This window comes from Sus scrofa, chromosome 7 (assembly GCF_054392235.1).
Source record: "Sus scrofa isolate SSC_HxYL_T2T_F1_AM1 chromosome 7, Sscrofa_HxYL_maternal_Yorkshire_Landrace_v2.0, whole genome shotgun sequence".
NCBI lineage: Eukaryota > Metazoa > Chordata > Mammalia > Artiodactyla > Suidae > Sus > Sus scrofa.
This window is the reverse complement of record NC_139389.1, coordinates 113712252-113725567: the sequence shown is the minus strand read 5'-3', so window position 1 is coordinate 113725567 and position 13316 is coordinate 113712252. Positions and strand designations below refer to the sequence as shown.

General features: G+C 41.3%; 2 protein-coding genes across 44 annotated transcripts in view; one reads left to right on the top strand and one right to left on the bottom strand.

Annotated features, from left to right (window-relative positions):
- Positions 1–13316, bottom strand: part of NRXN3 (neurexin 3) — a 1642123-nt gene that overhangs the window by 137505 nt on the left and 1491302 nt on the right. The window lies entirely within an intron of this gene.
- The window catches only part of LOC110261693 (uncharacterized), a 41246-nt gene that overhangs the window by 7360 nt on the left and 20570 nt on the right, over positions 1–13316 (top strand). Inside the window, exons 3-4 of the mRNA XM_084970317.1 lie at positions 672–706; positions 3423–3517. Coding sequence (XP_084826443.1) covers positions 672–706; positions 3423–3517 — 130 coding nt within the window. The remainder of the gene's footprint in view (positions 1–671; positions 707–3422; positions 3518–13316) is intronic.

Sequence of the window (13316 nt, the reverse complement as noted above, 5' to 3'; positions counted from 1 at the left end):
GATCCCCAAAGTTGCAGGGGAAATCCAGGGTGACTGTTGGGGTTAGGGTTTGGGGTTAGGGTTAGTATATGGGGCCCTGTGATGGCTGTCCCTGGAGAGAGAGCTGCCAATAGATCTGGAAAACAATTGCCCTTAATGTCTGCTGATGTATCAAGGTGAGCCTTTTGTAATTGGTTAAGTTAGCTCTCTAGAAAGAATTAGCATTTCTCTTCTTGCATTTTGGAGATGTAAATGATCCACCTTGCTTTCTGTGATCTCTGAAAGTGAGAAAAAAGAGTTTTTAGGGAAATTAGAACTATTTATGTTTTGGGAACACCTGCCTATAATAGCCTCTTCAGATTCTGGTAATTTAAAAGAAGAGAATTCATTTCAAATAGGATAAAATATTGGAACGTTCATTGCCAGGTGGGTCTCAGTTTACCTACCCTTGCCTGCTTGAAAGCATCAAGTTTTCCATTCCAGAAAATTATTTGCTTCTCAGTTTTTGCTAGAGATTGGGGTTTTCAAAGGGTTAAGATTACAGGCGGTCATAATTCTGGTTGTTGTAACCAAGTTTCTTTATCAGTTACATTATGATCATTGTGTATTTAACCATGGGTTTTTTTAAGTCTTTTGTCTTTTACAGTTATTGCTCTATTCTGATGCTTTTGTGAAAATATTTCATCTTCCAGAAGATTCACTGGCAGGATCTTTGGACAAATAACAGGTCTCTGATAAATTTCAGGTGATACTGCTTAACTGGGTGGGAAATTAAAGAATTCTAATGGAAGATCTGATTAATCCTTTCATTGACTTTTTATGAATTTGTTACTGAGTGAACTAGTGAATATGGTTATAATATTGACAGTTTTTTTGTCTGGAATATTACTAGTTTTTTTTTTGTTTTTTGTTTTTGTTTGTTTGTTTGTTTTTGCCATTTCTTGGGCTGCTCCCGCAGCATATGGGAGGTTCCCAGGCTAGGGGTCGAATCGGAGCTGTAGCCACCAGCCTATGCCAGAGCCACAGCAACGCAGGATCCAAGCCGCGTCTGCAACCTACACCACAGCTCATGGCAACGCCGGATCATTAACCCACTGAGCAAGGGCAGGGACCGAACCCGCAACCTCATGGTTCCTAGTCAGATTCGTTAACCACTGCGCCACGACGGGAACTCCCATATTACTAGTTTTGATCTGTGTTTTCCAATCTAGGGAAACCCTTCCCCTCAAGTTACTTATGACTTATAGCAATTTGGTGAATTACACTCTGGGGCAGAATTGAAATATTTTTCTCTTCTCTCAGCCTGGTCCCTCCAGAAACTGGAGATTCTTGGGTTCTGAGCAGCCTTATCAGATGAATGGGAAAGACTGTCTCTTGGCATTGTTGCCAAAACTCTGTCCACTGGTGCCAAACAGAAACACAGTGACAGAATTTTGGGCGAAGGAGAAGAAAATAGCTCTTTGCCTTACTAGGGAAGGGAGGCCACAGTAGACTAATATTTTAAAGACTGTACCCTCCTTTGGGAGAGAATAGGAAGTAGTTTTAGGAGTGGAAAACAGGACTGAAGGTAAGGATCAGGGTACCTGCAAACTCTCATTCTTCTTTCAAAGTCAGGTGTTTAGTGGCCCAGGGACTGGTTCTGGTGGGCCTGGAAAGAATGCTTGATAACATCTCCCATTTATTGGAAGGTTTAGGTCTTCCGAAGAACTCAAGAGATATTGTTAGGTATATTCCTTGAGGCAGAACCAGGACTCTGCGCCAGGACTGCACTATTGCTTTTTTTTTTTTTTTTTGCTATTTCTTTGGGCCGCTTCTGCGGCACATGGAGGTTCCCAGGCTAGGGGTCGAATCAGAGCTGTAGCCGCCGGCCTACACCAGAGCCACAGCAACGAGGGATCCGAGCCGCATCTGCAACCTACACCACAGCTCAGGGCAACGCCAGATCGTTAACCCACTGAGCAAGGGCAGGGACCGAACCCGCAACCTCATGGTTCCTAGTTGGATTCGTTAACCCACTGAGCAAGGGCAGGGACCGAACCCGCAACCTCATGGTTCCTAGTTGGATTCGTTAACAACTGCACCACCACGGGAACTCCCCTGCACTATTGCTTCTTGACTGCTCCTCCCTTGTCTCTGCATCCCCTCCCTTCCCTAATCAGCAATTGTTTGAACCTGCCCTTTTGAACTCAGGGAAGGTCATGGAGGCTGAATGAGGCCTATTTCCTAAAAACAAGTAATGGACAAAGAAAAGCTTCCAGACCCAGGAGCCCCCCCCCCCCCCAGGGCCCTGCTCAGTTTGAGCATGTGCAGAAATCTTGTTATCTTGTGAACCTCTAGAAGAGAAATCCACCAAGGTAGAGCCTTCTTTCAGGCCTTGACATGGCTTCCCTTGCCTTGAAAGACCTTCATGGAATTCAGTCTGAGGCAGCTCCTGTGTGTGTGTGTGTGTGTGTGTGTGTGTGTGTGTGTGTGTGTGGAATTCAGTCTGAGGCAGCTCCTGTGTGTGTGTGTGTGGAATTCAGTCTGAGGCAGCTCCTGTGTGTGTGTGTCTTTTCTAGGACTGCACCCACAGGATATGGAGTTTCCCAGGCTAGGGGTCTAATTAGAGCTGTAGCTGCCATACAACGCCACAGCCATGCCTGATCCACTATCCACTGAGCAAAGCCAGGGATTGAACCCTCAACCTTATGGTTCCTAGTCGGATTCCTTAACCACCGCACCATGACGGGAACTCCATTTTTTTTTTTTTTTTCCCCCTGAGGCTCCTTCCTATGGACTCTACCTCAGCCAGGTGGAAGGAGCCTATATGGTCAATTGACCAGACTCATTTTGCAAACAAATTAATCTTGATTGGCTGTGTTTGGTGGAGATGGGGGTGAGAGTGCAAACAGACTATATTTTAGTGGGTATTAAATTCTCGTTCTGCTGAGGTCTGTATATCTGAAAGTTATTGCGTTAGCTATAACTTTTGCCCTGATATTCTGGGTGGAAAGAAAAATATCTGATGGAGTTGTCAGAGTATAACTACTCGTGATATGTAACACTGCTTGCTTAATAAGCCCATTGCTAACAGCACATGTACAATGCCTGTGTGACAACTGGGTACAAATGATAAAAAGTATGGCCTATAGTTATTTTCCTATTGACACACCTCTGAGCCTGTCAGGGAGATCTTGGTTAGTTTTGCCCCAACTTGAATGACTATGTGAATATAAAGGAGGCCTAGCACTTAGGGACTGAATCTGACCTAAACCTGGACGAGGGGCCAACACCCCAGCAGTGTGGGACAAATGGCTTTGATTGTCATTGCTTTCTATTGAAATACTTACAATCAAAAGGGGAAGTGATGGGAAAAAAATCTGTGATATTGAGGTATGGGGAAGTCAGACAGCTTCAACATGGTTTAACTGAAATTTTACTGATCAGAACAGCCTGTTTTGTAGCTTTTCAGATATGCATTGTACACCTGTTCTGGCCACTGAAGAAGGGAATGCATCCGAAAGTGAGAAATGGAGAAGCTGTGTTTCAGACATCCAAGGTAAAACTAGATGGCCATTGTAGACATGATTTTAGACACATTCCTGTAGTATTGAAAAGTTGAGTTTTCTGAACTGTGTTGCAGACCAGGACAAAAACCATGGGCGAGTGTGGTATTATCTCAGAAAGTAGGATGGGTACATCATGTCTTTTGCTCACTTGTCATGATCCCCCCTGTGTTCTGCCTCTTAAATGCCTTACATTTTGTCACTAGTTGGGGGTAAAGGGAACCTTATATGAGGACTGAACAGCAACAATGGCCTCATTCTGAACAACAGCAAAAATAAGTAATTGCAGGGTCTACAGCGAGATGCCGTTGTCATCTTCCTCTGAACTTCTGTGGAAAATCGATCCAGCTAACTGTGTGCGGACAGCTGACAGTGGGTAGAAAGAACTCTTGCCACCTTATCTCACATGCTAATACAACAGAAAACATTACAACTGTCTGCCCAGGAGCCCCCCCGGACTATGCTGTATGGAATGGACTAGGTTGGCATCTGGACACATGAGTCCAATGTGTAGAGTTAACTGATTTTTGTTTTTTGGAAAGCCCGAAAGGATCCATCCCTAATAGCAGTTGCAGACAGGTCTGCCACCCCATGTTATGTTGAGTGCTGACTCCTGACTAGGATACCAGAATGTTTTTCTTAGAGCCAGATCCTGCCCCTCCCCATAGGGAAGGCTCTGGGTTTGTGAAAACCAGGGCTGGCCTTACTTCTGTCTGTACTGGATTTGTGGTATCTGGTTGTGCCCCACTACGTACCTGACCCAAGGGATATCATAGAAGAGGGGCGGGCCAAGATTGTACGGGTCCTGCAGGGTATAGAGGGGTAGAATGTGTGGTCAAGCTGCTTGGCTGTTCTCAGAGCATTCACTGTGGTTCAGTGGTAAGGAACCTGACTGGTATCCATGAGGATGCAGGTTCGATTCCCTGGCCCCACCCAGTGGGTTAAGGATCCAGCGTTGCCATGAGCTGTGGTGTAGGTCTCAGATCTGGCATGGCTATGGCTCCAATGAGACCCCTACCCTAGGAACTTCCATATGCCATGGGTGTAGTCCTTTTAAGGAGGGTGGAGGGAGGGGAAAGATGGCTATTCTCTTGCTCTCTATACTATTCTCTTGCTCTGTACATCCCCTACCTGACCAGCGCCTGCTTCACCTGTACCCTTTGCTAAAGACAGACCTTTTCAAGGTCCCAGCTAGTGCTTGTTCTTACCGCAGGGGCAGGGTGGGGCCCTCACTGCTTTTTTTCCCTCGTAACTGAGGAGCCAACTTGATGCCAATTTTCGCTGTAATTGGCAATCTCCCCTCCCCCTCCAGTGCAAAGATCATGTCCTGCCCCATGACGACCACACATTGTAGGGTGTTGATCCAGGACCTTGCTTCAGACACCTAAGTTCCCCCCCCCCCCCCATTAAACCATTGATGTCTCTGTCTCTGACTTCAGTCTTAAAGCTGGGCAAGCACAGCCCTTACAGACCTGTGGGGTACAGCCCAAAAGACCCTACCTTTGCAAATACTGCTTCTGCCTTGCAAGCAAAACCCAAAAACAAGGTTTTACAGAACCTCCACAATCCTTTAAAGGAAAAAAAGACTTCCACCCACTACCTGAGTCTCTCTCTCACCTCGGGGAGTTTTGGGGAGGACTGGGAGATCTGACTGAGGCCTTGTTCAATAGTCAAATCATTCCCTTGGCACCATTTACCAAACTCTTTAGGAGGCAACATGATTTAACAGTTCCAGACATGACAAAGCCATCTCTGATATTTTGTAACATAATCGCCTTTCATTGTACATTGCAAAGGAAGCTGTCTCTTGAATTTTAAAGAGGATGCTGAGATGGGAAAGATGTTTACAAGAGAAGAGGAAAACTCATATGAGGGGAAAAAAGATCAGAAGGGTGCATCTTACCGAAAATGATGGGGGGAGAGAAAAAACCATAAATACATCTTAATTTCCCTCTTATCAGTGATTTGATTGGCCTTGTATGTAATGTGTATTTCCTTCTAGTGATTATTGTGCATATTTAAAATATAACAAAGTTGTCATTCACCCCAAGTCCCCCTAATTACAATCCATGAATCTCCCTGTAACTTTTGGAATCAACATTTTTATTAGTGTTCTCTGTATGGCTGTACGCTGCATTCCGTATGGTTTGGGAAATTAATTTTGCTATTTATCCTTTTTCTTCAAATATGTTGATCTACTTCAGAGCCTCCACCAACCTTTGTTTCCTGGTTAGCAATGTTGATAGGAAGGGTTTTTCTGTAGAAACGGCCTTGGGAACATGCTCATCATTTCCACTTGATTTTTTCCCCTGAAACCTGTGATTTTTCTCAATCATCTCCTCCAACAGATGTAACCTTTGGCTCCTACTTGGAGTAATTACTTAATCAAATCCTATTTCCAGTATCTATCCATATATAGCCAACATTCACTGATATCCCCCCTCTGGCGTTGTGTATGTGTATGGCTCCATCTGTCCTCTTAGATGTATTATTCCTCTTGAGCAGGGGATATGTGCAGGAATTTTTTTTTGACACCATCTACGTCAACTAGAGCATTTAAAGCTAATACACATATTACAGTGATAAACCTGAAGGAAGCCAAGAGCCATGTGAACAGCCTTAATCACCAAACACTGTACGATGGAGCTCAATGGAGGGCAAACACATGGCCTCGTGTTTCATGGCTTAAAAATTCCAAGGTGTCAGTTCTCCTCCTTGCCCCTCTTAAAAAGATAAGCATCTGGTGTGAAGCAAAAGAGTGAGGTATGCTTGTTTCTGGATGCAAAATATGCAAAGCACTTATATATCTTATTTATCTGTGATGGCTATAGAATATGTATTAGGAAAAAGAAAAAAAAACCCATTAAAAACAGAGGCCCACAAGGAAAGCTTTGTCCCAGTATATAGAAGGAGTTGGTAGTATAATGATTCTTATGGAATTTGGCACTCACAGTAAGTTTAGGTATAATAGACACCTATTAAAAGACCCATTACAAATAATATATACTATTAAAAATAGAGCTACTAACGCTCCTAGCAGCTGAAGTAATGATACCTTTGCCCTAAAATAATGGGAGTCTAGGTCTATATAAAGTTTTCAGTTATGTAGATAATTTATCTGAATGTAAGACCTCAAATACATGCTTATTTAAATTACAAAAGTTGGGCAAGCAATTTGCCCCTGGACAAGACAGCTTTGACTGATGAAACCAGGCTGTCTATCCCAAAACCTCGACCAGCAATGTGGGGCTCAGTAATTTTACATTTTCTGAGATTCTTCGAATATCAATGTTCCATGAGCTATAATCTCAAAATAATAAAATATTTGCAATAAATATTGGAAAGAGTCCTTGAGACCAAAATATGTTTCAAATGCAATAACTTTTTAAAATTTATTTTATATTGGAATATAGTTGATTTACAATGCTGTGTTTCAGGTGTATAGCAAAGTCATTCAGTTATTCATATAGACTTATCCCATTTTTCAGATTGTTTTTCCTTAAAGGTTATTAAAGAATATTGAGTAGGATTCCCGATGCTAAACAGTAGGCCCCTATTGATTATCTCTTCTATGTACAGTAGTGTGTATGTGTCAATCCCAAATTCCCTATTTATCCCTCCCCTCTACGTTTCCCTTTGGTAGCCATAATTATGTTTTCAAAGACTGAGTCTGTTTCCATTTTGTAAATAAATTCATTTGATTTTTTTTTTTTTTTTTTTTTTTTTTTTTTTTGCTTTTTAGGGCCTCTTCTGTGGCATATGGAGGTTCCCAGGCTAGGGTCTAATCAGAGCTACAGCTGCCGGCCAGTGCCACAGCCACAACCATGCAGGATCTGAGCAGTGTCTGCGACCTACACCACAGCTCAGAGCAACACTGGATCCCTAACCCACTGAGGCCAGGGATCAAACCCACAACCTCATGGTTTCTAGTCAGATTCGTTTCTGCTGCGCCATGACAGGAACTCCCATTTGAAATTAGATCTAACAAGTGATACATGATTTTTGTCAATATCTTACTTCACTAAGCATGATAATCTCTAGGTCCATCCATGTTGCTGCAAATGGTAATATGTCTTTTTTTTTTTTTTTTTTTTTTGTAGCCAAGTAGCAGTAATATTTCACTGTATAATGTACCACATCTTTATCCATTCCTCTGACAATGGACATTAGGTTGATTCTAGGTCTCAGCTATTGTAAATACTGCTACAATGAACACTGGGGTGCATATGTCTTTTCAAATTAGAGTTTTCTCCAAATATGTGCCAAATATATTGCTGGGCCATATGGTAGCTCTATTTTTAGTTTAAGGACCCTCCATACCCTACTAATTTACATTCCCACCAACAGTGTGGCAGGGTTCCCTTTTCTCCATACCTTCTCTAGCATTTATTGTTTGTAGACATTTTTGCTTTTGTCCTGAATTCAGGGTTTTTTTTTTTTTTTTTTTTTGCTTTTGGGGCTGTACCTGCAGCATATGGAAGTTCCTAGGCTAGGGGTCAAATTGGAGCTACAGCTGCCAACCTACACCACAGGCACAGCAACACAGTATCCAAGCCACATCTGCAACCTACACCACAGCTCACAGCAACGCCAGGTTACTGACTCACTGAGACCAGGGATTGAACTTCTGTCCTCATGAACACTAGTTGGATTCCTTTCTGCTGTGCCAAATAGGAACTCCTGTTTGTAGACTTTTTGATAATGGCCATTATGACTGGTATTAGGTGATACCTCATTGTAGTTTTGATTTGCATTTCTCTAGTAATTAGTGATGTTGAGCACCTTTTATATGTTTTGGCTAGCCATCTGTTTGAAGAAATGTCTGTTTAGATCTTTTGACCACTTTTTATTGGGTGGTTTGGGTTTTTGTTTTTGGTTTTTTTTTTTGTTTTTTTTTTTTTTTTTTTTTGCGCTGCATGGGTTGTTGGCATGTCAGTTGCTTTGTTTGCAAAGATATTCTCCATTCTGTGGGTTGTCTTTTAATTTTGTTTATGGTTTCCTTTGCTGTGCAAAAGCTTTTAGGTTTAATTAGGTCCCATTTATTTTTGTTTTTGTTTTCATTACTCTAGGAAGTAGATCCCAGAAGATGTTGCTGTGTTTTATGTCCAAGAGTGTTCTGCCTATGTTTTCCTCTAAGAGCTTTATAGTATCTGGCCTTACATTTAGGTCTTTAACACCATTCACAAAAATAAGCTCAAAGTGGATTAAAGAGTTCTAATTCATTCTTTTCATGTAGCTGTCCAGTTTTCCCAGCACCAATTTTTTTTTTTTTAAGGGCCACACCTGTAGCATATGGAAGTTCCCAGGCTAGGGGTCAAATCAGAGCTACAGCTGCCAGCCTACACCACAGCCACAGCAATGCAGGATCCAAGCTGCATCTGCAACCAACACCACAGTTCACGGCAACACTGGATCCCCAACCCACTGAGGGAGGCCAGGGATCAAACCCACATCCTCATGGATCCTAGTTGGGTTTGTTAACTGTTGAGCCACAAAGGGAACTCCCCCAGCACCACTTATTGAAGAGGCTATCTTTTCTCCATTGTATATTCTTGCCTCCACTGTCATAGATTAATTGACCTTAGAAGCATGGGTTTATTTCTGGGTCTTCTATCCTGTTCCACCGACCTCTATTTTTGCTTTTGTGCCACTACTATACTGTTTTGATGACTGTAGGTTTGTACTGTAGTCTGAAGTCAGGGAGCCTCATTTCCTCCAGCTCCATTTTCCTTTCTCAGGATTGCTTTGGCTATTCAGGGTCTTTAGTGTTCTCATACAAATTTTAAAATGTTTTGTTCTAGTTCTGTGAAAAAATGCCATTGGTAGTTTGATAGAGATGGTGCTGATTCTCTAGATTGACTTGGGTGGTGTAATCATTTGACAATATTCTTCCAATCCAAGAACATGGAATATCTTTCCATCTGTTTGTGTCATCTTCAATTTTTTTCATCAGCACCTTGTAGTTTTCAGAGTACATGTCTTTTGCCTCCTAAGATGGGCTTATTCCTAGGGGTTTTTTAAATTACTCAATGAATTTTATTACACTTATAGTTGTACAACCAAGACCACAACCAAATTTTATAGCATTTCCTATTCCTAGGTATTTTATTCTTGTGATGGTAAATGGGATTGTTTTATTAATTTCTCTTTCTGATCTTTTGTTCTTATGGTATAGGAATGTAAGAGATATGTATTAATTTTGTATCTTGCAAATTTACCAAATTCATTTATGAACTCTGGTAGTTTTCTGATGGCATCTTAGGATTTTCTATGTATAGTATCATGTCATCTGCAAAACAGTGACAGTTTTACTTTTCCAATTTGGATTTTTTTTTTTTTTTTTTTTGTCTTTTTAGGGCTACACTCACAGCATATGGATGTTCCCAGGCTAGGGGTCCAATCAGAGCTGTAGTAGCCGGCCTATTCCAGAGCCACAGCAATGTGGGATCCAAGCCACGTCTGCAACCTATACCACAGCTCACAGTAATGCCAGATCCTTAACCCACTGAGTGAGGCCAGGGATCAAACCTGCAACCTCATGGTTCCTAGTGGGATTCATTTCCGCTGTGCTATGATGGGAACTCCCCCAGTTTGGATTTTTCTATTTTTTCTCTGACTGCTGTGGCTAAGAGCAGTCAGAGAAAACAATGTTGAATATAAGTGGTCAGAGTGGATATCTTGGTCTTACTCCTGGTGTTAGGGGAAATGCTTTCAGCTTTTCAGTGTTGAGAATGATGTTAGCTGTGGGTTTGTCAAATATGGCCTTTATTGTGTTGAGGTAATAAACCTCAATAAAATAATGTTGAAATTTTGTCAAAAGCTTTTTCTGCATCTTTTGGATGATCATATGGTTTTTATTCTTCAGTTTATTAATGGGTGTATTATACTGATTGTGTATATTGAAGAATCCTTGTATCTCTGGGATAAATCCCAGTTGATCACGGTGTATGATTCTTATAAAAATATAAGATTCATCTTGCTACTATTTTGTTGAAGATTTTTTTTAAGGGCCACACCTGTGGCATATGGAAGTTCCCATGCTAGGGGAACTTAGTATCATGTCATCTAAGATACTAGAGCTGCAGCAGTCAGCCACAGCCACACCACTCAGGATCCAAGCCATGTCTGCAGCCTATACCATAGCTCATGGTAACACCAGATCCTTAATCCACTGAGTGTGGCCAGAGATCAAACCATATCATCACAGACACTAGTCAGGTCTGTAACCTGCTGAGCTACAACGGGAACTCCAAGAGGATTTTTGCATCTATGTTAATCAGTGATACTATTCTGTAATTTTCTATTTGTGTGTGTGTGTGGTATCTTTGTGGTATCAGGTTAATGGTGGCCTCATAGGATGAGCTTTTAAGTGTTCTTTTCTCTGCAATTTTTTGGAAGAGTTTCAGAAGGATACGTGTTAACTCTTCTCTGTTTGATATAATTTGCCTGTGAAGCCAGCTGGTTCTGGACTTTTGTTTGTTGGCAGTTTTGAAATCAGTTTTAATATCAATACTTGTGATAGGTCTGTATATATTTTCTATTTCTTCCTGGTTAAATCTTGGAAGGCTGTGCATTTCTAAGAATTTGTCCATTTCTTCTAGGTTGTCCTTTTTATTGGCATATTGTTGCTTGTAGTACTCATAATCTTTTGTATTTCCATGGTGTCAGTTGTAACTTTTCCTTTTTCATTTCTAATTTTATTGACTTGAGCCCTCTCTTCTTGATGTGTCTAGCTAAAGATTTATCGATTTTGTTGATTTTTTTTTTCCCAAATAGCTTTTAGTTTCATTGGGTTTTTTTTTTAATCTGTTTATTTTTGCTCTGATCTTTAAGATATCTTTCCTTCAACTAACTTTGAGTTTTGTTTGTTCTTATTTCTCTAGCTGTTTTAGGTATAAGGTTAGGTTGATTATTTGGGGGTTTGTCTTGCTTCCTAGGATGAGACGTATTGCTATAAACTTCTCTCTTAGAATTACTTTTATTGCCTCTCATAGGTTTTGGATCATCGTGTTTTTGTTATTTCTTTCTAGGTATGTTTTTATCTCCTCTTTGGTTTCTTTAGTGATCTATTTGTTGTTTAGTAACATTGTTTAGCCTCCACTGGTTTGTATTTTTTTAAGTTTTATTTTTTTAAATTATTCAATGAATTTATCACATCTGTAGTTGTATAATAATCATCACAATCCACTTTCACAGGATTTCCATCCCAAAACCCAAGCACATCCCCCCACCCCTCAAACTGTCTCCGTCGGAGACCAAAAGTTTTTCGATGTCTGTGAGTCAGCATCTGTTCTGCAAAGAATTCAGTCCGTCCTTTTTTCAGATTCCACATGTCAGTGAAAGCATTTGGTGTTGGTGTCTCATTGTATGGCTGACTTCATTTAGCATGATAATTTCTAGGTCCATCCATGTTGCTAAAAATGCTGGTATTTCATTCCTTTTAACGGCCGAGTAATATTCCATTGTGTAAAAGTACCACATCTTCTTGATCCACTCCTCTGTTGATGGACATTTAGGTTGTTTCTATGTCTTGGCTATTGCAAATAGTGCTGCAATAAACATCAGAGTACGCGTGTCTTTGTGAGTCATGGTTTTCTCTGGATAGATGCCCAGGAGTGGGATTGCTGGATCAAATGGGAGTTCTATTGAGTTTTCTGAGGAATCTCCATAGGGTTTTCCACAGGGGTTGCACCAATTTACAATCCCACCAACAGTGTAATAGGGTTCCTTTTTCTCCACACCCTCTCCAGCACTTATTGTTTGTAGGCTTTTTGATGATTGCCATTCTGGCTGGTGTAAGGTGGTACCTCAAAGTGGTTTTGATCTGCATTTCTCTAATGATGTGTGATGTTGAACATGTTTTCATGTGTTTTTTGGCCATCTGTATGTCTTCTTTGGAGAACTGTCTGTTTTTAGATCTGCCCATTTTTTTGATGGGTTGTTTGTTTTTTTGGTATGGAGCTGCAGAAGGTGTTTATAAATTTTGGAGATTAATCCCTTGTCAGTTGATTCACTTGCAAAGATTTTCTCCCATTCTGTGGGTTTTCATTTTGTTTAGGGTTTCCTTTGCTGTGCAGAAACTTTTAAGTTTGAGTAGGTCCCATTTGTTTACTTTTTTTTTTTTTTTGTCTTTTTGTTGTTGCTATTTCTTGGGCCGCTCCCGCGGCATATGGAGGTTCCCAGGCTAGGGGTCCAATCGGAGCTGTAGCCACCGGCCTATGCCAGAGCCACAGCAACGTGGGATCCAAGCCGCGTCTGCGACCTATACCACAGCTCACGGCAACGCCAGATCGTTAACCCACTGAGCAAGGGCAGGGACCAAACCCGCAACCTCATGGTTCCTAGTCGGATTTGTTAACCACTGCGCCACGACGGGAACTCCTACTTTTGTTTTTATTGTCATTACTCTAAGAGGTGGATCTGAGAAGATGTTGCTGTCATTTATGTCAGAGAGCGTTTGGCCTGTTTTCCTCTAAGAGTTTTATAGTGTCTGGTCTTATATCTAGGTCTTTAATCCATTTGGAGTTTATTTTGTGTCTGGTGTTAGGAAGTGTTCTAATTTCATTCTTTTCCATGTAGCTGTCCAGTTTCCCCAGCACCACTTATTGAACAAGCTGTCCTTTCTCCATTGTATATCCTTGCCTCCTTTGTCATAGATTAGTTGGCTGTAGGCGTGTGGGTTGAATTCTGGGCTTTCTATCCTGTTCCACTGATAGATGTTTCTGTCTTTGTGCCAGTACCATGCAGTTTTGATGATTATTGCTTTGAAGTATAGTCTGAAATTTGGGAGCC